This window comes from Tripterygium wilfordii, chromosome 2, assembly GCF_013401445.1.
Source record: "Tripterygium wilfordii isolate XIE 37 chromosome 2, ASM1340144v1, whole genome shotgun sequence".
NCBI lineage: Eukaryota > Viridiplantae > Streptophyta > Magnoliopsida > Celastrales > Celastraceae > Tripterygium > Tripterygium wilfordii.
Genome location: NC_052233.1, coordinates 9,490,098 through 9,515,926, shown reverse-complemented (window position 1 = coordinate 9,515,926; position 25,829 = coordinate 9,490,098). Strand labels below are relative to the sequence as shown.

At 37.3% G+C, this 25,829-nt stretch overlaps 6 protein-coding genes across 7 annotated transcripts; 5 read left to right on the top strand and 1 right to left on the bottom strand.

The window, feature by feature from the left end:
* The first annotated feature begins 837 nt into the window (after window positions 1-837).
* Window positions 838-4,969, top strand: LOC119982663 (transmembrane 9 superfamily member 5-like). Its single transcript, XM_038826150.1, has 7 exons — window positions 838-1,028; window positions 1,353-1,393; window positions 1,813-2,401; window positions 2,500-2,637; window positions 3,338-3,494; window positions 3,588-4,072; window positions 4,354-4,969. Exons 1-7 carry the CDS (start codon window positions 892-894, stop codon window positions 4,568-4,570), a joined length of 1,764 nt encoding a protein of 587 aa, XP_038682078.1. The 5' UTR covers window positions 838-891; the 3' UTR covers window positions 4,571-4,969.
* A 2,016-nt stretch (window positions 4,970-6,985) lies between these two features.
* LOC120006603 (60S ribosomal protein L10a-2-like) lies at window positions 6,986-9,538 on the top strand. Of its 2 annotated transcripts, none has more exons than XM_038856690.1 (6): window positions 6,986-7,068; window positions 7,189-7,231; window positions 7,758-7,977; window positions 8,482-8,647; window positions 8,934-9,139; window positions 9,252-9,538. In XM_038856690.1, the coding sequence occupies exons 1-6, from the start codon at window positions 6,990-6,992 to the stop codon at window positions 9,303-9,305; spliced, it is 768 nt and encodes a 255-aa protein (XP_038712618.1). In that variant the 5' UTR covers window positions 6,986-6,989; the 3' UTR covers window positions 9,306-9,538. The 2 variants fall into 2 exon arrangements, with proteins under 2 accessions (XP_038712618.1, XP_038712625.1); XM_038856697.1 differs by having other exon boundaries at window positions 6,991-7,059; window positions 7,186-7,231.
* A 1,424-nt stretch (window positions 9,539-10,962) lies between these two features.
* On the top strand, window positions 10,963-13,774 carry LOC120015618 (ferredoxin, root R-B1). The gene is made up of 2 exons (XM_038868132.1): window positions 10,963-11,116; window positions 13,106-13,774. Exon 2 carries the CDS (start codon window positions 13,114-13,116, stop codon window positions 13,567-13,569), a length of 456 nt encoding a protein of 151 aa, XP_038724060.1. The 5' UTR covers window positions 10,963-11,116; window positions 13,106-13,113; the 3' UTR covers window positions 13,570-13,774.
* Window positions 13,775-16,231: 2,457 nt separating this feature from the next.
* LOC120013554 (glucan endo-1,3-beta-glucosidase 14) lies at window positions 16,232-18,366 on the top strand. The gene is made up of 3 exons (XM_038865391.1): window positions 16,232-16,422; window positions 16,892-17,922; window positions 18,056-18,366. The coding sequence occupies exons 1-3, from the start codon at window positions 16,362-16,364 to the stop codon at window positions 18,110-18,112; spliced, it is 1,149 nt and encodes a 382-aa protein (XP_038721319.1). The 5' UTR covers window positions 16,232-16,361; the 3' UTR covers window positions 18,113-18,366.
* A 1,951-nt stretch (window positions 18,367-20,317) lies between these two features.
* On the bottom strand, window positions 20,318-22,507 carry LOC120013563 (probable calcium-binding protein CML48). The gene is given in 6 exon segments (XM_038865402.1): window positions 20,318-20,500; window positions 20,814-20,832; window positions 20,924-21,099; window positions 21,637-21,683; window positions 22,068-22,085; window positions 22,088-22,507. Coding segments are annotated over 6 exon segments (729 nt in total). The 5' UTR covers window positions 22,446-22,507; the 3' UTR covers window positions 20,318-20,389.
* A 237-nt stretch (window positions 22,508-22,744) lies between these two features.
* Window positions 22,745-25,456, top strand: LOC120016200 (DNA polymerase epsilon subunit 3). Its single transcript, XM_038868859.1, has 3 exons — window positions 22,745-22,951; window positions 23,108-23,226; window positions 25,046-25,456. The coding sequence occupies exons 1-3, from the start codon at window positions 22,782-22,784 to the stop codon at window positions 25,201-25,203; spliced, it is 447 nt and encodes a 148-aa protein (XP_038724787.1). The 5' UTR covers window positions 22,745-22,781; the 3' UTR covers window positions 25,204-25,456.
* Window positions 25,457-25,829: the final 373 nt, after the last annotated feature.

Below are 25,829 nucleotides of genomic sequence, written 5' to 3'. Positions count from 1 at the left end.
ACCTGCGCTTATGAAGAAATCGTGATGAAAACCCATGCCTCTACTTATGGCTTCACATCTTCATGAGAAAGACCCATGCCTTTGCTTTGTTACTCTTTTTGTATTTTGTGGAATCTCCCTTTTTTTGTCAATGGCACAAGCTGAGGAATCAAAAACAAGTGTCTCTCACCATTTGTCCAAGCAAATGTCCAATTTATCCAGAGATCTCTTGCACAGATATATGTCTGCAAGCCAATTTCCTCGCAAATTTCAAGAATCGAACTTGGAAGGTGAGGAAGATGAATGGTTGTTTTGGGGTTGACCCAAAAGGAACAAAAAAGCTAACTAGGTCATCTTCAATCTCATATATTGTTGTTAACAAGTAAAGTAGTACTGGACATGTGATCCATCTTGTGTTTTTGCAAAGAGGGTCTAAAGCATGAGACTCGTTGCTAGAAATCCAGTTGCAGAGAGCTGAGAGAGGCGAGAGAGGGAGAGAGATGAAGGTGGATATTTTTAGGTTGAATATTAATTTAAATTGTCACTTGTCACTAGCTCATTTGTATGTGACATGTAATTTCCATATGCAATTTGTTTTTCACATAAAAAATGCATTTAACGGTCAGACTACCACGTATGTAATTTGATTGTCCAAATATTGTAAAACCTGACTGAGTGACTTATTTGACACAATTTCATTTTTCGGTTATGACATTGAAACAATCTGACATTCAGTGTGCAAATTGAAACAAGCATCATTTTTCGGTGTGCAAAAGTGCAATTAACCCAAAAATAATTGCTGTAATTTTTGTTATTCCAATAGTTTACTACTAATATTTAAAACGGTGCGCATTAGGACTTTCTTCTCCAAATGATAGTTGACTCTCTCTCGCCGAGCTTTTTCCCTGAAAAATGAGTCTGCTTCTCGTACTCTTCATATCATTACTCTCGCTCGGATCTGCTACGTCGTCCCCGAATGACCATCTTTACAATGCGGGAGATCGTGTACCCTTATTCGTCAATAAAGTAGGGCCCTTGCACAATCCCAGGTAAAATATCCTTTCATCTCCATGGCAAACCTAGGCACCTACTAGTTTGCGATCAAATATGATTTGGGTTTTCTTTCTCAGCATTCGTTTTCTTCATTATGGGGCTTTGAGTTCTTAGTGTCGCTTGTATTCTTCGATTGGTCAATAAATTGTTATTAGTGGATGGGTATTTTATGAACGATTACGACATTGAAATAGTTCACCAATTCGTTGTTAAAGGTGAAATTTTGAAGCGATATATCATGTTCTTTTCTTATGGGCAATTTTGATTGACTTTCAAGTCTTAATTCTTCTTTCCTTTTGGGATTGTTATTTCTCTTGCAGTGAGACCTACCAATTCTATGACTTGCCATTCTGCCATCCAGGTTAGCTTTTTTAGGTTCATTACCACCTTTTTGACGATGGAGCGCTAATTGTGGGAAAGAAATAATTGAGATTTTGATAGGAAGAATGGTAATTCTTTGTTTTTTGCTAGTTGTCCAGTGAGTAAACAATGTTAGGAATTTGAAAGCTTCCGGTTCGTGGGTCACCTTTAAAATCTGTCTGGTTGAAATTTTGTGTTCTATTTACGCTATCATTTTCATTGAGGTTTTTTGGCTGGTCAACGTTTCCAGCAAAGTTTAATACTCTGATGAAGTCAGGAGCACAATGCTGTCTAGACATTGAATGCTTTGTGTCCTCGAACATTTAATGTGAACGACATTTAATGGACTACTATAAGTAGATGTTTGGGAGGGATGGGGTTTTCATCTATTGCAATATTCAAGCTAACTATGCCTTGCAGATCCCATAATCCAGAAGAAAGAATCTCTGGGGGAAGTCCTAAATGGAGATTGTTTGGCCAATGCTTTATATGATTTACAATTCTGGAAGGACAAAACCGATGAAATCTTGTGCGAGAAGAATCTTCAGGGACATGAAGTTGCAAAGTTCAGGGATGCTGTCTCCAATGATTTTTACTTCCAAATGTACTATGATGATCTTCCATTGTGGGGTTTTATTGGAAAAGTGGAAGAGCAAAGCTGGATCACCGAGGAGAAAGTGCACAAGTACTATCTTTTCACTCACATACAGTTTGATGTTCTTTACAACGGAAACCAGGTCATAGAGATTAATGCTTTCAGTGACCCTAATCATGCTGTGGATATCACTCAAGACATTGAAATAAATGTGAAGTTCAGTTATTCAGTTATCTGGAATGCAACCTCAACTCAGTTTCAATCCAGGATGGACAAATATTCAAGGGCATCCTTGCTGCCAATCCACCAGCAGGTTCATTGGCTCTCATTCATCAACTCAATTGTGATTGTTGTGCTCTTGACGGGACTACTTACGGTTCTTTTCATGCGGCGTCTCAAGAATGATCTCAGAAAGTAATCATATGCTCTATTATGGTTTCATTATCTGATTAATCAGAGCTTTGACACACCTTGTTCAAATCATTTGCTTGTGTTCTTCGTGTGTTTTGCAGGTGTTCAAGTGGAGAAGAAGAAGAAATAGGAGAGAAAGAAGTTGGTTGGAAATACATTCATGGCGATGTTTTCAGACATCCACAAAACATATCTTTGTTTTGTGCATTCTTGGGCACTGGTACTCAAATATTGACCCTGTAAGCAACTGCAAATAGTTCTGGCTATTTCCTTGATGCAATAGCATAATTTTTTTTTGTGAAAACTCAAAACAGATATCTTATGTGTTTTCTTCCCCTTGGTTTTAATAAGGTTTCTTTATTCCTGCAGACTGGAACTATTTTTAAGGTCCCTTAGAATTTCATTTCATTGATCAGTATAATTTTGTCACTATTGATTTGTGCCCCCACATTTGAGCATGTGATTCAGTAGTAGAGTTGTAAGAGTGTAACCTAGAGGTCATAGGTTCAATTTCTAGGAACAACCTCTCTACATAGGTGGAGGTGAGGTCTGCGTACATACGGTTTGTCCCTAACCCCGGTCACTGCGGTAGACTTATGCACGGGAGTTGTTTACCTATTGATTTGTCCCCCATTTCTCTCATCAATTGCTGTGCCTTCCTGCAGATAAGGAATCATGAATTGTTGTTTTTTTCTCATGAAGTGAATAATGGTGTTTATTCTTTATTTTTGCTAGATATTCCATATACTCCTCTTTTTGTATGCAATTTTCTAAATAGTTTGAGTACGGGTGAATATGTGGTCTGTAGGTGGATGCATGGGGCTTTACCTAGATATGCCAATTATGGATGCTGTTTACGTGATGTTGTGTGACTTTTGCATGTGGTTAAAAGTGACAGGTTTTCACTGTTTTCCCTCTTATGTTGGTCTTTTCTTTCAGGGTAGGCTTCTTATTTCTTCTAGCATTTCTTGGTGTTCTCTATCCCTACAATCGTGGAGTTCTGTGCACTTCTCTCATTTTCATATATACTCTTACATCTGTTATTGGTGGATATACTGCAGCTTCCTCCCACAGTCAGTTTGCCATAACTGGATGGGTATTTTTCTTTTTTGATGATCCTTTCAGAGCACTTCCTCATTTGTTTTTCACTTTTACCCTGTTTAATGACACAAACTATGTAAAATATCAGGAAAGGAGCGTTCTTCTGACTGGGATTCTCTATCTTGGTCCAGTTTTTGTGATACTGTCAATTCTTAATATTATTGCGGCATCTTATGGGTCCACAGCTGCTCTTCCATTTGGCTCTATTGTAGTAATTTTTCTTGTATACATCTTTGTCACCATCCCATTGCTTGCCTTGGGAGGGTTGATTGGGTATATTTTTAGGTCTGAATTTCAACCACCTACCGTTACAAAAAGATATGCAAGAGAAATACCACCATTGGCATGGTACAGGAGAACACCTTGCCAAATGTTTCTTGGGGGTTTCTTATCTTTTAGTGCAATTGTCCTTGAGTTGCACCACTTGTATGCAAGTTTGTGGGGCTACAAAATTTCAACTCTTCCCAGCATTTTAGTTTTCACCTTCATCATGCTTGCTATACTCACTGCAATCTTGAGTATCGGAATGACATACGTACAGCTTTCTGTGGAAGACCATGAATGGTGGTGGAGGTATGTCCTCTTACAAATTTCATGCACAAGTATTGCCATATACCTGGTACATATGCCTTCGCACACACTTACATGCCTAGACCTTTGTGTACATATGTTGGTATGCATATATGCTGTTTTCATATGATCTCAGCTGCTTGCTTTGCTACTCTTTTCTTGTGGGTGACCCCTGCATTGCTAGCGAAGGAAGCTTGTAGCTTCTCTTTCATAAGTAGAGTTATTATATCGTAACATTATTTTTTTATTTGTGTATTTGACATTAATTTTACTGTTTGATGCAGCTCTATTTTGCGTGGGGCCTCAACTGCCATTTTCATGTTCGGCTATTGCTTCTACTTTTATGCTAGGTCAAGCATGAGTGGTCTTTTGCAACTATCGTTCTTTTTGGGCTATAATGCTTGCTTGTGCTATGCATTTTTCTTGATGCTCGGTACAATCAGTTTTCGTGCTTCCTTCATATTTGTTTGCCACATTTACCGCGCTGTCAAGATCGAATGAAAAATGGAAAGTGTAATCTGAAGTAAAGAGAAGAATCTAAGACAAACTCAACAGATGAAGAGTTCAAAGAGGATTGCTGGAGGGGTTTGTAGAGTTGTTGAAATAGAGATTCTAACAATTGTGTTTCCCCTATAGTATATGAAATCAAGATCACTTTTTGAAAGAGGATATTTGAGATCAAGATGCAGACGAACAATGGTTTTTGTCTTTGATATGCGCATGCAAGAATGTACCATACGTGCTTCTACTCATGAACTGTTGTGTGAATTAGGGCATTTTGATCCTGAGTTGCTGCTAAGATAAAGATTATTATTCTGCACTTTGTGAATTATCATTTTTCCAGTATTTGGACATATAGTTCTGTGAAAAGTTGCAATGAAAGTAGAAACTTAACAACTATGAACAGTGTTAATCATTTTTTAATTATTTTCTCTTTGTGGGATATTCAAAGTAGTTTATTAGGACTTTTCTAGACAAATTTTCAAAGTAATTTTACGTGTTCTTTACTCAGCAACTTTGAAAGCAAAGGTTTAACATGTGTGTGTGTGAGAAAGCAACAGGTTATGAAAGCTTGATATGAAATATATATATATATATGAGTGAAACTGTGAAAGCAACAGGTTATGAGAACTTGATATGAAAAATGAGAATGCCATCCACTTTGTGAGCAGCAGCAGAGAGGGTCAAATGGTAAAATAAATGTGAGTTTTGACAAAATACTTTGTTGAGTAAGCAGCCAGAGATGAGAGAACCCACCAAGAAACTCCTGATTTTTTCCTTGCTCTACAAGCTGATGGTCACACCTCTCTCATCTTCCCTATATATATACTGTGATCAAGTCATGTCCACTTACATACCCACACAGCAACCAGTCTTTTTTTTTTTTTTTTGATAAGCAGCAACCAGTTTTAGTAAGCAAACGCTATATATGAAAATGAACCTGTTCCCAGCCATTTTTGGTTGCTTTCTGCCTTCTTCAGTTTGTTCTCGTGTCTCGGATGATGATCGTGCTGTCTCGAGCAAGAAAGTGAAGGATTCAGCGAAACCCAGAAAGAAATTGGAATCATCGAGAGGAGCTCCCATTGCAGTTCCTCACTTCCCTGTCAATTCCTACCCCTCTCGCTTGTAAGAGGACTCTTGGTGTAGCAAACAAATTGGTCAGAATTTCCATCTGCTGCGCCCTCATCATCAAAATGTTTGTACAAAGTCTTCAGAATGATTGATTAATTTCACTTTTCTAGCGATGATTTTGGGTTGTCTAGTGTGTTTGTCAACACTCTTTCGCAAATCATTCAAATATTAATATTGCTATGCTTCCTTTGCCCACTTTATGCCTGCAAATTCTAGCGAACCAAACAAAGCCTAATCTTGATTCTTGAGCACCAAAACCCAGTCGTCCAATTATCACTCAAGGCTAATGAATGTCAATTAGGAGGTAATTAAGGAGTTTAATTGAGATAGCTCCAGTAATTTGGGTCCAAGATATTCGGATCGTGAGAGACTGAAGAGAGGATGTAGTGGGTCGCGTTATGATACCCGAAAGATTACTCAAGGCTAGTGAAATTAGCCAACCACAGTTGTCCAAATTAACCATTCGGTTTGAACCGATTGATCGGTGATTCTTAAATATATGTTAGTGACGATCGACTGAAAAATTGATCCAAAAAATAAATAAATAACCAAACCATCAACTACTGACTGATTGATCGGTTATTTTTATGTCAAAAAACCGACCCCTAGCAACTATTGATTATTGCTAGAAATTGTTTCAACCATCTGGTTCGCAATCTTGACATTGCTGGTTATTGTAATAAACAAAACATTTGGACAACAAAACATAAAATAAAAAAAATAAAACCTCATATTGAACAACAAGAGTGTAAACTTGTATGGGGTTGAATTCTCAATTAGAGAAGGAAAAAAAAAAACAGGCCATAAATAATTCGACTTGCCCGGTTGTCCATTTTTTATTTTGCTACTTTTTTATTTTATTTTTTTTGGAAAGGTTTCTTTATTAAATTTAACATCATTTATCAGAGTAATAGTTATATATATATATTTTTTTTGTATTTTGTGGGGCCGGGCTCGCAGTTGCTTATAAATCATGCCAAGTGCAACTGGATACTACGAAAAGAAGAGACCGGCCCACTTGACAATGGGCCTTTCTAAGCCCTAGCCACAGCTGGATTGGGCTTAGGGTTCTAAGATTGAAGATTTCTTCAGTACGGGTTCACAGGAATTGGGCCTTTCCGCCCACTCAGCCAATGTCACTCAAGGGTTGATTATATGGAAAACTTTAGTCACACCCCGCCTTTTACTAAAAACACCCCAATTTAAGTTGACCATCCTTTGTAAAACTCAGTTGACGGGGTGTCTTTAGTAAAAGGTGGGGTGTCACTAAAGTTTTCCTTATTATATAATGGTTGCCTGGCCCATCGGTCTGGTCGCCGGCGCCGCGACGCGAGATCCAGCTAAGCTAGGGTTTCTTTCAACTCCTGGTAGTCTCTTTAACACTTCTCGACGGCCACTCTTTTATTTCGATTTTCCCTCACCTGTTTCATGATTTATATGAGACGATTTCTGGTGCTTTGTTGTAATAGTTTGGTTTTTGTTCACAGGAGAACTATCGGCGAACGGGCTTGTTGGAAGGGCAAACATGAGGTATGTTTGTCTTCAGTTTCTGTGTGGTATTTTTTTGCGTTCTCACTAAGTATGATGTCTATGGATTATGCGGTGAAATACTACGGGAAAAATCTGATTGTTCGCTAGTTGTGAATTGTTGCTAATAAAACTTACAGATGCGAATTCAAGGGAAACGATTTTTGATCTGTCAAGGATACTTGATTTTCTTTTGTGGAGAATTAGTATTATAATGTGCGTCAGTATGGCTTATGATTTGTTTATTGTTGTTCTTGTCGGGTTCGGGAATTATTTAGATTAAATTGCGTGGGTTATGTGTTCTTAATAGTCTCTGGGCTCTTACATTGCATATGTTATGGTCAAGTATCCGAGTATGTTTTTGTTATTATTCTTATTTGTTTACTTATGTTACTGATTAATCATAGTCTCGAAGGATCCTATGTTACCTTGTATCAGTTTCTCTTTAATGGCGCATAGTCTTTATCTCTGATGGTCGATGGTAAGTTTTTGTTATAAAATCTCTGAAAATCTATTTCTAATTTTGCAGTAAGCTTCAGACCGATGCCCTTAGAGAAGCTATCACAACCATTATCAAAGACTCCACAGAGAATAAGCGAAACTTTGTGCAGACTATTGAACTCCAGATTGGGTTGAAGAATTATGATCCCCAAAAAGATAAGCGTTTCAGTGGTTCTGTGAAGCTACCACATATTCCTCGCCCGAAAATGAAAGTATGCATGCTTGGAGATGCTCAGCATGTAGAAGAGGTAATTATGTCTCTCTATTTGGCTGAATTTCATATAATTTATTGGTGGAACTATATCATAGTGAATTCATCATCTACTAACAAACTAATCACTCGCCTTATAAAAAAATTTTGATTTCTCGATTTTTGAACGTTCCTCCATGTCTTCCACTTAGAATGACCTGGCAAATGTGTTTTATTTGTTGTTGTGCCATCCTAATTAATGTAGTTGTTGATAACTTTTTTAGGCAACTGGATGTTGTTTATATTGTGGTTCTTCATTATCATACTGTTGTCGGAGTTGAATTATTGTGCATTCCATATCTGTGCTTCCATTGACCATTATATGTGCAAGTTAATTTTGGCTACGTGTTTATCCATTTGACAAGCGCTTTTAGATTTTAAATTTGAAATTAATATTTCTTTATAACAAATGCAACTAGAACATAATAGTTAGGATTTTGTTTATAACAATTGCAATTACTGTTAATCGCACATTTTCTTTGGTTTGTTAATTCTCTGACAGGCGGAGAAAATAGGTTTGAGTTATATGGATGTGGAAGCTTTGAAGAAGCTAAATAAGAACAAAAAACTTGTTAAAAAGCTTGCCAAGAAGTATCATGCCTTTTTGGCTTCAGAATCTGTCATCAAACAGATCCCTCGACTATTGGGTCCTGGTCTTAACAAGGCAGGCAAGTCTTTATGTTTGACCTTGTCCTTTTTGGTTATTACTGGCCAATTAATGCCACAATTATTTGATCAAAGAATGATTTAAATATGCTCACCACTTCTGTTTGAGATCAATTTGGATATAAATGTTGTTGATTGTTCATCACTTCTGTTTTCACTTTTCACCTGTGTATTTGGAAAATTCCTGTACCCTGGTGATATATCACTGTGTTTAAGTCAGCTTTTCACTCTTCATGTTCATACATATTTGTTGCTGATATCTAACTTTGTTATGTGATGTCAATTTAGGGAAGTTTCCTACACTTGTTACTCATCAGGAGTCCCTTGAGTCTAAAGTTAATGAGACCAAGGCTACAGTAAAGTTCCAGCTGAAGAAGGTTCTCTGCATGGGAATTGCCGTGGGGAATGTCTCTATGGAGGAGAAGCAGATATTTCAGAATGTCCAAATGAGTATTAACTTCCTTGTTTCCTTGTTGAAGAAGAATTGGCAGAACGTGAGTTGCAATCTGCTTATAAGGAGACCCCACCCCCTTCCTCTCTTTGCAATCTGCTTATTTTCAGAATTTGTGGTACTGTTCTGACATACTGTTTATTTGTTATAATCAGGTTAAAGTTCTGCACCTTAAGAGCACCATGGGCAGTCCAAACCGCATCTTCTGAGTTAAATTTTTGTCTGCTAACTAGTGCAAGGAGTTTTGCTAGTTACTTTGTTTCCTTGATTAGTAGTGTTGAAATGTTTTTTTTTTTTTTTGATAAGAGTAGTGTTGAAATGTTCAGACATGCACAAGATTTTGTTGGAGAAATTGAGTTATTGCATTATAATTTTGACCCTCAACTGGAGCTTTGTCATTATTTTCTTCATTTACTGTGTGTGATGCCCCCTTATTTGTTCATATTTGTTATCGGACAGGTTGTTCACCTGGGTTTGTTGGCTGCTAGTCATTGATTTCTTTATCCTGGAGACCAAAATCTTGCACAAAGTCGTTTATGCAAGTCGATGCCAATAGGCTATTTCAGGGGTTTTATTCGGGCTTAATCTGCGCAATATGTGGAAGTTCGTTTTGTTTCTCCACAGTATTAGGTTAATCTTGTATGTAATTTTTTATTTACCTAAATTTTATAATTAGATCTAATGAAATTACTAAATAAAGTTTAATCTCGGGTGTTAAGTCAAATCAAAATTCACTGGATCAAGAACCAGTTAATCCCGAGTTGATTGAGTTCGACGAACCCCATAAAGGTTGCAGTAAGGCAATCCTTAATGTGGACTCTTTTTTTTGGGTGACGTGGGAACTTATTAAAGCATAATTTGTCGGACTTCATCCTTCATGATAAACTCACGGGTCACATACACTACCTACCAATCATATGGGCTAGTTTCGGTTAACTCCATGTGGGCTCTCAGCAAAAATTCTCCGATGAATTTTGGGAAATTTTAAGCAAGCCAAGCATGCTTAGCTTAGGTCATTGATTACGATTATTTTAAACTGTAGAATAATAGAAAGTCATGCCAAATATTTTCTTTATTTTAAAATCATGAGTTTGTTGTTTGTGCCTCCCTAAGAGCCGCCTACGGCTTGTGTCTGTCTCATTGCCCCACACCCACTAGAGAACAAACTCCTCCCGTATCGTGTTATGTCGCAGCCTGAAGAGAATGTCAAATGACCCACGTACTTTGTTTTTCTGAGAAATTTTGGACCTTTCACAGACCTAGACGGCCAAATGACCTCTCAGTAGATGTGAAGTCCCAATCTCTAGCTTATTCAATTCCAGTTTAATACCACTTGCATTGCATTGCATTGCATGGCGTATAAGGATTTATTTAATTGTTGGAGCATCTGCATCAGTTTCCTCTAACAAATTCTCTAAAATACAGACAAAATGACACGGTTATTTATTTTATATTCTCTAAAATACGGACAAAATAACAATATTATTTATTTTACATATTTCATATCCAACTAACCGTGTATCAGATAAATTATCATATTCTCTATTTTATTAAAACAATAATTCTTTATCATTATTTTATTATTCTATTAATATAAAAAGTGAAAGGAAAGAGGATAGATGATAAAAAATTAACAATTTTTTTTATTTTTAAATGAGTGAATAATTATTACCTATACTAAATGTAGTAAACCACTATAACAATTACCTAAAATAGATAGCGTCTCGGTAATCTGATGCACTAATCTTATTTTTGATTCGTTTTCTATACATGTTCTCTAAAATAAAGGAGAAAAAATGTTTAGGTGATATGACATAGATACTGGTTGGTGAGTTGGGCCTTTGGCCCACTAGTAGTATAGGGAGGGGCATCTCTAGGTAATTGATGCCAAAAGCTACCGAACCCTGTCTGTGCCTCACTATATATAAATGCATGATCTCACGCTTTTGGTGCGCCCTCGTGTTCTCCTTTCGTAAACCACACTCGCCTTGACGTCCTAGCTCTGATTCTCTTCGATTCGGTAAGCTCTATCTGTCGTTCTCCATAACGCGATAATCGCTTTTTGCCTTTTATGTCTGATACAGATATGACGGTATGAGTACCTGCGTATTGAATTTGTTGTATTTTTCTCCCCGATCTGTTGCACTTTCAATCGCTTTCAGGGTTTTGTTTTGTCCTTCACGGTTTTGATATTCGAATTTTAGCTTCTTTTGCTTTTGTTTTGTTTGGTTTGGTTTTTGTTTTTTTGATCGTTTCAAGAGCAAATATGTGGCTTTTCAAGGTTCTGTCACTGTCGCTGCAAAAAACTTGTGTTTGATTGTTAAGAAAGAAAATTTTACTTCCTTTAAGACGTGTGCCCCTCGGCCACTGATGTAATTTGTTAGTAAAGATCCAATTACGGGGACAGAACCATGCGGCCTTAAGCCAGAGCGGACAATATGTATTCGAGTTGTTTGGGTTGGATTTATGTGGTGCTCTCACGATTATCCGATTTATTATAACACTAATGTGTAGAGAATAAAAGTAAAAAATAGGGTAAAACAAATGTTACGCTGTGTTTGTTTAGAAAATGTTGTGTTTGTTTAGAAGATTGTTGTTGGAAAAGGCACTTGTAGGTGCTCATTGCTTCTTGTTTTTTAGCCTTCCAATATTGTTTTAGGAGAAGAACATCTGGGATTTTATTGCGTGAGAGGGCTGTGGTTCTAATTTCCCCTCAGATTTGAACACGAACTTCGTTTTCAAACGGACTCTATTGTTCAAAATTTAGATAAGATTCAATTTATGATAGGGGCAGCCTAGTGATTAGATTGAAAGGGGTGTGTGCAAGCAAGTCAATTTTTTGATTCACTCCTGCAGTTGAAAAGATTCTACCTTCTTCTACCCCTTGCCATTTTTGAAGGTGAATTTTGGACTGTTCTGCTCCTATGATTTTTGAAATTTTCCTTTCTGGTGTTGTTTTTTTTATTTTTATTTTTAAGAAGGCAAGTATAATTAGAAAACAAACATAACAATACGTCATATTTATTCTTTCTAGTTGGTAAATTTTGTATAATTGAAATTTGTTTTTGGTGGGAAGTTATGTTATTCACTGGAAGCAATTAATTTCTGTTCACTCTACCTTAATGAATCCTTACAATTGTATATGATGCATTGCTGTGTGATATGTACGCCTACTAAGACTATTAGTTAAAACATGTTGACATGGCTTTCTAGGAATGGGGTGTGTGCTCGCCCGCACTTCCACGTCTGTGGATGTTTACTCAATATAGTTCCATTTAATTTAGTGAAAAGAGGCAATCATGAGTTATGGCATGGCTCTAGTAAATAAAAAGATGACCTTAAAAATATCCTATTCAGTGAAAATCCGTATCATTTTATTATATTTTTGTGGATATGATGTGAGATAGAGGATTCAATCGTGGACGTAGAAGTAGCAGGATATGATAGTGGAGTAAAATTCTGACATGCTCTAATTTGGGTTATTTGCAAGCTTGTTCAAGTTTGATTCATACACTTTGTTCTTCATTGTTCACTTGATGAACAAATGACTATTTTCAGCCTGATTTTACTTTGTGAGTTCCTTCTATTTGGGATGGAACCTCTAGTGAGACTGGAGACCCTTTGGTTTGCCTCTTCTCATAATACTTAAGTTATTTCATTTGGCATGCTACTTCTATCATGTTGGCATAGAGGTTGATGTATCTTGTGATTTAGATTGCTTTAGTGTTGCAAGATTCCATGTAAGCGCTAATTTCTTGACTTGCCTACTGTATGACATGATGTACAACTTTGTGCAAATTTTTTGTCCTATTGGAGGCCATTTATGAAGGAGAAGTTACAGAAATTCTTTTGGAAGTAAAATGGTATTATAAGAACCCTGAAAGTGCAGCTAATGAACTGTACTTGATTCTTTTATGGATTATTCGTGGTATTATTAAATTGTTCTTCAAATGCTTTGATGGCACGCTCGCTGAACCGGCTGTTGGTTGTCATTTTCATTTTGATTCAGGGGTTAAGATGACTTCTGTCGGAGTTCCCTCCCAATCCATGGTCAAAGCCCCTCTGCAAAACCGATTAACCAGCAGTTTTGTAAGAAGCCCATCATCTCTGGGGTCTGTACGGAGCATCTCGAAGTCTTTTGGCTTGAAATGTTCCTCCAACTTCAAAGCATCAATGGCTGTTGTGCACAAGGTTAAACTGGTTGGACCAGAAGGTGAAGTGACTGAGTTTGATGCCCCTGATGACACCTACATCCTTGATTCGGCTGAGAATGCAGGCATTGACTTGCCGTATTCTTGCAGGGCTGGGGCTTGCTCTACCTGTGCTGGGAAGTTGGAATTAGGAGAAGTTGACCAATCTGATGGTTCCTTCCTGGATGAGGACCAAATGGGCAAGGGTTATGTGCTGACTTGCATTGCATATCCTCAATCAGACGTCGTGATTCACACCCACAAAGAGTCTGAACTCTACTGAGTTGGTGGTGTTCTCAGCAATTTCTGAATTTTGTTCTCTCTAGAATTGTCATAAGTTACTGTTAATGATATTAGAGCCTCCCCTTGGACTTGTGGGGTTCTTACTGATATTGTTTGTTGGATTGTCGACTCATTAAGACAAGGCTGTTGCGTGTGTTGCTTAGCTTGTTAATCAAATTTTTGTGAAAAGTCAGATTCTTGCAAGATCTTTGAGCCATAGTTGGTCAGTAGAAGATAAGAGGATCCCAGTTGTGAAAGCAACAACAATATCAAAACTGGGTGGTTCTTGGATTCTAACATTGTGTCTATATTCAACTATGCAGGGTTGGATTCATGATGCAACCCTTTGTGAAGAAAAAAATCATGATGGGATTTTCAGCAACAAAGTTTGGTGGTAGAAATTGACATTATGGAGAATGCTAGAAGACTTTGATAGCATTGCATTTAACAGACAATGAAGCAACATATAATAATGAAATCAGTTTGACCCATACCACCCTTTATATTCTCTTCTTTTCAGTTTCTTTTTCAAGTTGCCTTTCCCCTGCAGGCCTCACTTGTTTATTTGTTAAAAGTGCACAAAAAACACTCCCTAATAAAAGCAGCAGCATAGAAGTGCACAAAAAACACTTGCTTGGAAAAGCAACATATAAAAGTGTACCATTATCTCTAATGCCGAGACGAACGCACACAATTCCGTATGGATAATATGGGGATACATGTGAAACCGTGTGTGTTTATCTCAACATTTGAAATAGCTAGTACAAAAATCCTGGAACCCGTAAGACTGCATGTAGGAAAAACACTTACTAAGAAAGAGAAGCATCATAAATCAAAATTAAAAGGATATCATAATCATATGTGGACATCTCAAACCAAAATTTGAATGATTAATGAAATGAGTTGGGGAAGATATATAGAAGTTGGCATCTTCATGATTATATAATAATTATTTTCTAAGTAAAGAACAAGCATATGGTACTGGTAGTAATCAAAATGATGATCAGCTTGACTCTAATTTATAACTACTCATTTCATACAACATTGCCATTCATAATACCAAAATGGCATCCACTCAAACCCTTCCACGTATCTTAACACACGGCACATACAAAGAACACCCGAAGGTGATCAAGCATTCAAATGAGAAAGAGAATGAGAGCTATTTGGTAGGATCGAGGAGCCACCCCTGGGTATATAACCAAACATGGATGCTTGATATCTTGGTGACTTAACACCATTCAGATTAAGAGTCGACAAGAGAATCAACTCTACTAAGAAAAGAATCAATATAGGATTCACCCTCTTATGATCTCGCGTGAGATTAGGAAGAGGTGATCCACTCCTCCCAAAACTAAAACTTTTCTAACTCATATAAAAAGATACTCTACTCCAGATAAACCATTCCAACTTTTACACTAGCATTGTTAAATAACAATTAGAGAGAAGAGTTCTGAACACCGAGTATTGTCCTTTTGATTGCTACTTACTTGAGTATCGGGGCAGTCCCCCAAAGTATCTCTCGAGCCCCCATAACTTACGTGTTTCTTTGTGCATATCATCCTTGGATGCGACAAGGACAATCTTGATTTCAGCTCCACCTCCCGTGATATGCTCCACCTCCCGTGATGTTATCGGGAAAGAGACAGCTTTGAACGTCACAACAATAATAAAAGAATTATCAAATATTAACAACAAAGCCATCCAAGAGAGAGAGAGAGAAAAAAAAAAAAAAAAAAGCAACTTGACACGTGAGGTTGCTGAGGGGTCAGCCGACCTTTTTCTTGTATTGTATAATCAACCGGCCAAAACGAAGAAGCCGCCCGATACACCGTACCTTAGACGCTCGCTCTCATATCAACCGGTCTGTTTATGGTATGGGCATCACTCTCTCTTTCCAACTCTCACTGCAAAACACATATATCTAACCGACCAACTATTTCTACGTGCGATTTAAATGATAAATTGCGAGACCACAGAAGAAAGTGATTAGATTATAATAATTTTGTCTTATTTTGAAAAATATCTAATATTATTGGTGGAAAGAGATTCATCCCTGCATTATTTAAAAAAATCTCTCAAATATACCTGAAATCCTGAATTGGATTTTTCTCTCTTTGTTTTCTTTCTAAAAATTGTCAATAATAAAATCACGTATCGGTATGACATAGTTTACGTAAGTAATTTATAAACAAAACTCAGGTTCCCTAACATTGAAAAAGTAATATCAATGTTACTAATATCGATGGTCCATTGGGGTGTTAAAAAAAAGTAGGACCTGAACCGATCGGCTAATAGGTTATTTTCAAAAATTAATTTAGTTGGAAGTGACCGAAATAACCTACTTATTGGTCGGTTAAATTCATACAAAAAATAAAAAAAAATCGATTGTAACCAACCCATTTACAACCCTAATAATGCATAAAAAATTTTTGTATGGGACTAACAAACATAGAGCCGACAATATCCTTAATGTATTTAGGCCGAAATTTCATAAACAACATATAAACCAAAACGTGTCAGCAAAAGCCTGCAAAATCAAATCTCCATATAAATTAATATTTAAATAAATGGAGAGAGATTAAAAAAAAAAACTACTCCTAGTTGATCCTCGTCAGGACAAAAAAACAGAGACGGTATGTAGAGAAAATGAAAACCAACTGTGCAGGTGTGCAGGGCCAATCTATGTCTATATATATTCATACAAATGTGGAGGGGTGATAAGATTAGGTGGTTTGGTTTTTTGGGGGTGGGTGGTCTTGGTTGAAGCCCAACGTTTGGTCACTTGTGGGTATGGCCAGCTGCTCCCTTCTTTTCAGACTCCCTTTTCTGCTTCTAACGCTTTCACTATCAGGTTCTTTCTTTCTTCAATCTGCTTTCTTTCAGTTATCTGTATGCTTTGTTGCTTTTCTTCATTCATCATAAAAGAAATCGGAAAGTCAGTCTCTTTATAGTGTTTTGTTTGTTTAATGGAAGCAAATATAGCTGGAATATGTTTGTTCTTCAACCCATTTTCATTGAGCAGATTACAATTACTTTTAATTGAGATGGGTTGATTGAGTTCTTCAACTCCATTTTCTGCAACTGATTTAGCAGCCAAGCAAGACTTTTTTTAATGATTAATGCATTATTGGGTTGGTGAAAATTGGTTAAGAAACCTTTGAATTTCAATGGGTTTGGAGTTGTGGTTCTTCCTCTATGTTCTTTTACACTGTTTCTTAAAAATCATTGTTGAATTTTAATGTTCTATGAATTTGCTGGGTGATGGGTTTTCATTGTTTTCATTGTTAACTGTTTGGACCATATGAGTTGCTCTCTTTCAGATTCAATTATCCAAATCCTTGGCCTTGGCGTTGGAATCAACTATGGTCAGATTGCAAACAACCTGCCATCACCATCTCGTGTTGCTTCCCTCCTTGAATCCGTAAACATCAGCAGAGTGAAACTCTACGATGCCGATCCGAATGTGCTATTGGCCTTCTCCAATTCCAATGTTGAGTTCATCATTGGACTAGGAAATGAGTATCTTGGTGACATGAGAGACCCCATCAAAGCTCAGAATTGGATTCAACAGCATGTTCAACCCTACCTTCCACAAACCAGAATCACAAGCATACTTGTTGCGAATGAGATCTTCAAGAGCAATGACTCTCAATTGATGGCAAATCTTCTCCCAGCTATGCAGACAGTGCACAACACTCTTGTTAATCTTGGATTAGATAAACAAGTTACTGTCACAACTGCACATTCTCTTGATATTTTAGGTGACTCCTATCCTCCTTCAGCTGGGGCGTTTAGGCAAGACCTTGCTATCTACATCCAACCCCTTCTCGATTTCCATTCGCAGATCGATGCACCCTTTTTGATAAATGCATACCCCTATTTTGCATACAAGGATAACTCAACTCAAGTTTCATTGGATTACGTCCTTTTCCGGCCTAACCAAGGCATGACTGATCAGGTTACAAATTTGCATTATGACAATATGTTGTATGCTCAAATTGATGCTGTTTATACGGCTATTAAGGCGATGGGCCACACCGATATTGAGGTGAGGATTTCGGAGACTGGTTGGCCATCTAAAGGGGATGAGAATGAGCCAGGGGCTACGCCAGAAAACGCAGGCTTGTATAATGGTAATTTGATGCAGAGAATGCAGCAGAAGCAAGGTACTCCGGCTAAACCTTCGGTTCCAGTAGACATACACGTTTTTGCACTTTTTAATGAGAATTTGAAGCCTGGACCGACATCGGAGAGGAATTATGGACTGTTCTATCCTGATGGCACTCCAGTTTATAACATTGGGATACAGGGCAGTCTCCCGGATATAGTGTTTTCAGCAGCCAAGAAAACTGTAAGACCATCATTGTCCTCCATCCCTTATATGTTTATGCATACAATTCCAAATTTTTTTAGTATTGAGTTTATATAGATGAGTGAAGCAGTGTTTTCTGATACTTTTTCTTGCATACTGAATTGTTCTGCAGGATATGTCTGTCTTCAGCTGTTTGATCATTGTTATAGCATACTTAATTTGTGCTTGAGGGATTGGGAATTCATCAATGGAGGAAGTTAGAGGTCAACAGGAACAAGCAAGGGATCATAGACTTTGTAAATGCAAGTTGTTGTTGTTTTAGGTGAGATATGTATACACAATTCTTTTTACTGCCTTGCCAATAAATTAATACGTAAGAGTTATACTTTCTATCTATGACTCCAGAACTTGGTGATCGCATTCTTGAACTCCATTTGTTGCCCTTCACCAAACAATATGAATATGAGAAACAAATATCATCTACTTTTTTCTGTCATATCTTGGTAGGTTTTAGAAGCAAAAAAAATATAGTATTTGCTTCTGGGACATGCATCTAGCTGGTATGAACCCATGGAATCATGATTCCAGGAAGAAATATAACAGTTGACTGGTTCGAACTTCCGACCTCAAGCGCTGTAGTCATAAGTCTGGAAAGATAACCGTCCTTCATACGAGTTGCATCACCAATCACCATATGATAAGAAGTCCTTGGAATAACCTATAAATCAGGTGGCAGAGGTTGGGAATCCTTTACTGCTAACTTTTTCTCACAGTATCTGTGATAAAGTTGGTCAAATATTGGCCACTGTAGACATAAAACAAGTGGGAAGCTTGAAGGATACTTGTTTCTGCATTTTACACCAAAAAATGTGAATATAATATATCTTCTCAACCTTATTTTATTAAAGAATGGTAATGGGTTTCTATCCTCATTGTCTCCACTTGCAATCATGTACATGAATCTGCCCTTTTTATTTTATTTTTCATAAGTTCTCTGTGTCTTGAGCTACACAAAAGTCCAAAGTTACTCCTTCCATGAAAAAGAAGCCATTTTTTGCATCTCTTTCAGAAGCATTTTTCTTCACACCATTCTTTTTAGCTTTTGCCAAGCTCTTTCCAGACCTGAAACCTCATCACTTTTGTAACTTGATTGTGAACTGTTATCTGTAAAGGTGGTGGGGTCTTTCTTTGTCTCCATCCTTTTCTCCCTTTCCCCAAAAGAAGAATTTGCAGTATCAGCCTTTGTTGGAGTCTAATTTTCAGGTTTACGTCAATTGTCAGCATGGGGCCTTGGAATACCTGCCATGATGTTCCTTGAAAATGAAATGACTTGAATTAACTGCCCATTTTTCATAAGATGCTAAAGATGTTACTGTTTTTATAAGTAATTAGACAAACGCACACGATCTATCTGAAAATCGTGGGTTTCATATGCTCCACGTGATTCATATAAAATCGTGTGCGTCTATTTTAACATTTAGGATAACTAGGAGAAAAAAATGAAGATTGTGGGTTCCATATGCTTCACGTGATTCATATAAAATCGTATGCGTCTATTTTAACATTTGGGATAACTAAGAGAAAAAATGAAGATCGTGAGTTCCGTACGCTCCATGTGATTCATATAAAATCATGTGCATCTATTTTAACATTTGGGATAACTAGAAGAAAAAATGAAGATTTGTGAGAACGCTCTTTTTCATTTGTCAATACTATTAGGGTATTTGGTTTGACAACTAATCTTTTAACATTTTGTTAATGTGTTACATCAAATGATGCCTTGTGGGTTTCATCTTTCAAGTTTCAACAGCATGGACCTTGAATTTGTATTTCTCATGCATCATCAGTGGTCCATTAGAAGATAAGATTGACAGATTATTGAAAATTCAATGTGCCCTTTCAACAAGATTCCCACTTTAATTTGTCCTAGTTGCCCTTTTCAACATAATTATTCTTTTATCATTAAAAGTCAAAAAATTAACAACAAATACTTCCAATAATGACGATGGTTATGAGTCATTCAGCACGTCTCCAATTGATTGAAATGGTTTTGCCTAATTTTGCTTTCTTAAAGTTCACTACCATTCCCATCAATCAATTGCAATTAATGTAACATCTCAGTTGCTAGTTGAAATGATAAGAATCGTGTATATCAACCTAATGATAAGAGTTCGAATCCCCCCTCCAATTTTCAAAAAAATGCAACTAATGCGAGTTGTATGTTTGTTTCTTTGACATTGTGATAATGGTTATAAAAGCTACGTGTGAAGAAACTTGCACCAACAGCAAAGCACAAGTTTTTACTAGCGGGTTTTATTGTCATGTCAACAGGCGAACATCTGATCCAGTGATAGAATTACAGAGTGCAATCTAGAGGTTACAAGTTCAATTCCTAAAAAAAAACCTCTACATATACGTAAACTTTTAGTTATCAAGAACAAAGGACAGAAGCAGATACTTCAAATAACAAAATAATAAGAGATCAAACAACAGTCTTAATGACAAATCAGTCATATGCTACAAGAAATGGAATAACCATTGTCATGAAAGAATCATATGTAAGTGTTGCCGAACCAGATCGTCGCGTATCCTTCTCCTTAAATTTTTCAGTCAAACCCTGAAACCGGATTCCAGATGGTTATGTCAGGAACAAAAAAAATAAAATGATGTTGCAGTCTCGAAGTCACACGATTGAGATACAAAACATTCAGATCCGTCAAAAATGGAAAAAAGAAGCAGATATTCAGCGAATGCAAGAACGATTATCAGTGAAAATTCAAATTCAGCAGCTGGTAATAACAAGTTTACAACAATTCCTTCCTGTACTTGTGTCAACGGGTTCTAAGAATGGCAAAAAACACATTAAACCACTATGACGATTTTCGACATTTTGCAATCAAATGATCCACAGGGTAACTCAAGAGACTCACCTTTACAATCATCCCACATCTGCATACCAACCAAAACAGAACATTAGACAGATAAACAATGATAGAGAACTGATAAAGTACAAATGAGAGTTCTGGATTTAAAGCCTTACTCAATGAAACTGTCAAAATTTAGTTCAATGCTCCTGCCACTTCCATCATCATACTTCGAAATGAAAACTTGAAGTATTGAGGATGGAATTGTGTAACCAAGACTGTAGAAAGCATCTCTCAGTTCCAACATATCAATTTTCCCACTCCTGTCTTTGTCGAATCTCTGAAATATGGCCTGCGAATTGCAGATTCATAACATTCATCACTCAACGGCCATATATTACATAATCTATCATCCCAAATAACATGATTTTGTAGAACCAAGATTTATAAATATGATGAGTGATAGGTTCGGAGGAGTATCTAGAAACTTAAATTATATAACAAAGCCTGTCTTTTATAAGCATTAGGTTGTTCACCTCCTACTTCGCAGAGTAGAGGCCTCATCAAGTTATGTGACATACCTACTCTTTCCGAAATCCATCTGATATAAAATGCGGCAATCAAATATCTTACTTCAACTGCGATCTTTCCATCGAAAGATGCATCGATTGCTTCTATGGAATTGAACTTAGCTAAGCATATAAAACACAGTGACAATTGGTATACTAATAGGAGGCTACTATCAACTAATTTTTGCATCATACCAAAAGCTATACTTGGAAATAATCTAAAGGAAATGTACAAATTGAAGGGGAGAATTAAATGACAAAAAAAATAAAAAACTGGTTTCTTCAGAAGAACCAAAGTGAAAACAGATAAGATTACTTGCCCGCCATTCACCAAGACAACTCCAAAGTGCCGCAAACTCCCTAGGCCCTGTTTATAGGAGAGATTATATTTATGAATAAAAAGAGTCAAAGCAAAACGTTGCTATCTAATTCATGCAGTTAACCACGCAAATAAACATGGGATAAAGAAAATTTGATATACAGCTGAAGACCATTGACAGTCGTCAAGATATACACACACACACCTGCCCCAAGATTTGAAGAAGTTCACTTTGTGTTCTACCAACAATAATCAAAATCCCATGTCGAATTTTGATTAGAAAAACTTCAAAAAGTTTATGTAGAAAGAAAATTATAAGTAATCACGAAGACCATAGTGGTTCAATCTCCTAAATTTTGGTTTGGCTACAAAGCCCCAAATCAATTGAAGATGATTTTTTTTAAAAGAAGAAGACAAGATCAACAAGCTTACCAATCCGAAGAGGATCACTGGATTCTTGAAGAGAAATATAAGCAACCTAATAGTCCTGAGGCTAAACCTCTGATATTGGGAAGAGAGAGCCTGCTGCAATTCCTTCTCATCGATATATCCACTTCCATCTCTGTCCACGGATTGAAAGCTTCGAATCACATCTGGGTGTGTCCCTGGCGGAAAAGAAGAGTACCCACCATAAACATTACTTGGCACAGGATGAGGCCGCGGTTGCTGCTGACCATAAAGGCTTGTACTTGGAGGGGAAGCGTCATGTTGTTGTGGGTAATGGTAGTCCTCTGGCGCATAGGAATCCGGTATAGCTGGTGCAGACGGCGCGTAGGAATTATGGGAGCTGGATTTACCAGACGACGCCATTGATGTTCGTTCAAACTTCAAAGGCGAAGAAAGCGAAGGATCTAGGACTCACGATTCGGTGGCTTATTTCTTACGGGACCTATATGAGATCTGGACCGTTCATCTGTATTTGTGATTATTTTATCTGATACATCAGATGGCTAAAAAGGCGTCGTAGAAACTAGTTTCGGCTGACACCTGGACTGAAATAACTTTTAAATCGAGCCCATATAAGTTGGGCCTCGAAGTTTAATTAAGGCCAAAACCCAAATTTGGCCCAAGTCCTTCTGTTTACCTTTGAAATTGCCTCGGAAATCGCTGGACACAGGTTACAGGTGAGTGCGAACGGCAAGAGAGATGGAGAAGGGGGTAGCAGATGCGGCGGAGCTGCCGATGGCTATTGTACGGAGAGTGGTTAAAGAGAAGCTGTCGGAGTGCTCGCCGGACGTTGACATTTTGGTCCACAAAGAGGCTCTTCTCGCTCTATCCGAGAGCGCTCGCATCTTCATCCACTACCTCTCCGCGACGTAAGCATCCCCTTGGCTTTTAGTTTTTCTGTTTGTTTCCATGGAAACCATATGAATTTCTTTTTGCTTCTTCAAGTTCGCCGATTTTTGGTTTTTCTTCCACTTATATATATGTCTGCTTTCATTATATACTGTTGCACGCACGATTTCGTGCAGGGCCAACGACATATGTAAAGAATCCAAGAGGCAGACAATTATTGCCGATGATGTATCAAAAGCGCTGGAAGAGATTGAATTCCCTGAATTTACTGAGGATTTTAATGCGTCGCTCGCTGGTTAGTGAGTTTCTTGACTGAAAAATGGCTTAATTTAAGCTGATTGCTGAAAGGAAATATTAGTATTTTTAGGTTTTTTTTTCAAAGGTTTCACATAATGCGTACTTGCAATCTTAGTTTGTGATAATGGAAAGATTAAAACAAAAGATCTTGCATATCACATTCATTATACATTCAGGGCTAGGCAGCACCGACTCGGATACGGCGACACGGGATGCGGGTGCGGGGACACATTGATTCGCAAATCCTCAAAGAATCCAGGATGCGGGTGCGGGAGGACTCGGCAAATAAAAGATTTTTTTTTTATATATATTAAACCAAAGTTTATTGATGATTATGACCATTGTCATCTAAATATTGGTGTGGGTCAAACTCAACTAACAAAAATTATTAGCTGTACTAAGCCTTAGGCATGCCTAAGCCCAAGTTCTAAAAGTTTCTTCCTTAAATTGTTGTCTGCAAAGCAGTTTAAGTAGACCCAAATTGTCTGCAAAGGCGTCTGTCTAATATTTATAAGTCAGACTGAAATTGTTCTAGTGGAGATGACAGTTGGCAATTGAGTTTTACTGGAGATGACAGATGTCTATTGGGTTTATAAGTTGATAACAGATAAATCCCATACGATTGAAATCGTTCTTCAATGCCAGACATCCCACACGAGTCAGCATACGTATTCTGCCGAGTCCCTGCCGCATCCGTGTCCTTGCCGCACTCAGTGCGGGTGCGACGGCAGTTTTGGCGTGTCGGTGCTGCCTAGATTCAGGGAGATAATGCATTTTGGGGTAAAGTCCTAACTCTGGGTAGCTTCTAAAAGAAGGGCTTCTCTCTAGTATGTGGATGCTTTCCTTTTTCAACTTTAATCAAGAATCCATCAATCATCACCGCCTACTCGGTTGCCACTGTTTTATGGTTGCCCCCCTAAATCTGTTTCTTTCAAGACGATAATGTTGGCAATTTCCCATTTCTTACAAGTCTTTTCTTCTCTTGTTTTTCGTTTTATGTGTTAAGTGATATGTTTTGGTCTAGCAATTCGCTGTAACCTTGTGTCCTGCTCTGCATCACCACCTTGGGGTGCTTATATGACAAAGATGAGGAATGTGGAGATATTATTAACCTCTTATGCAGTTTTATTTGCTGTAGAAGATGTTCTATACTGCTTCTTTAATAAGTCAGAAGGGTAGATTTATCTGTGAACATATCTTAGATATTCGTGTAGGTTTGATGCGTAAAAGGGAGTGGGAACCTACTTTTAAACATTCCATATGGAGTTTATGATTCTAGGTATAAAGAAAGCATGGCATCATAAGTGAGAATGAGTGTTTTTTTTCTTCCATTCTATTGAAAGAGTAACGTCGGAACCAAAGCCAGTCTTTGTGCTCATATGCCTAGACTGCTTGCTTCAGTAGCATTGATAGGATTAGACATGTGTGTAATATTCTCAATGCTTAATCTGTCATATGCAGTATTTTGTGGTAGTCTTACAATTTGTAAGGATAAAAGTTTCTGATACCTTTCTCTTTTTTTTTCTTTTTAATCTTGGTTTCTGCTACATTTCAAAATGAAAATTTGTCTGAGTTGGCAAAAAAGGGTAAAACTAATTGAAAAGAGATTTTGATGTCTGATGTCTCATTCATTACTTGGTCGGACAAGAAGCAGTATCCCTCACGGGCACCTAAAAACTAGAGCTGCAAGTTCAATGCCAACAATGAAGAATGTTTTGAGAATAGGAATTGAGTATTTACTTTGCTATTCAGTTATTTAAATTTATAACCCAACTCCTTTTCAAGAAGAATTCATATCCCTTTTCTTTTGATTCTAGACTTCAGGCAGAAGAATTCTGGAAAAAAGGCAACTGCGTCGAAGGCCAAAGAAGTGAAAAAGAGGAAATTAGAAGAAACAACGGCGAAGAGTAAAGGCAAGAGTAAGAAAGTTGAAGAAGAGACTGAAGAGAAGGATGACGATGCTGATAGTAACTAGCACCTGAATAGCATATTGTCATTAACCTACTGAAGCAGCTGAAATGATGCATGCTTTTGTTCCTTCTGGTTGGTGGTTTCTACGTATGCCAAGAGATTGATGAAATATTGATCCATGCATGATTCGTCCCCATATGTATCTAATGAAGTACACACGACACCGTAGATTTGTTCCCATATGTTTCTGTTGTCAGTATTTGGAAGTCGAATGAAAACGCCAAACAAGGGTTGGTTTAAAATTATTTTTTATTTTCTGTTTCTATGTCTGTTTTTCATTTTATATTTTTCGTGTTTTTCGGCCTCAAAATGCTGCTAAAATATTTATGGGTAATAGTAATTAGTACACTTTCTGCTTAAATTTTAAATTCTAATTGAATGAAAAAAAAATTAATATTTTAAATATTGCAATTTTGAGAACTTCGAAGAAGATATTTCATCCAAAGGTTTAAATAAAAAATCAATGATGGCAGTCTCGCTACTGCTTAGATTCATCTTCCGAGCAACTAGAGATTTGCAGAGCAAATTTGTTGATCCCCAAATTCAAGCCGGGTAGCTGGCATGGCACCTCAAGATGGGATATTCACCGCAAGCGAGAATGAAAGAAATTGTTGACAGCAGCATTGTTGA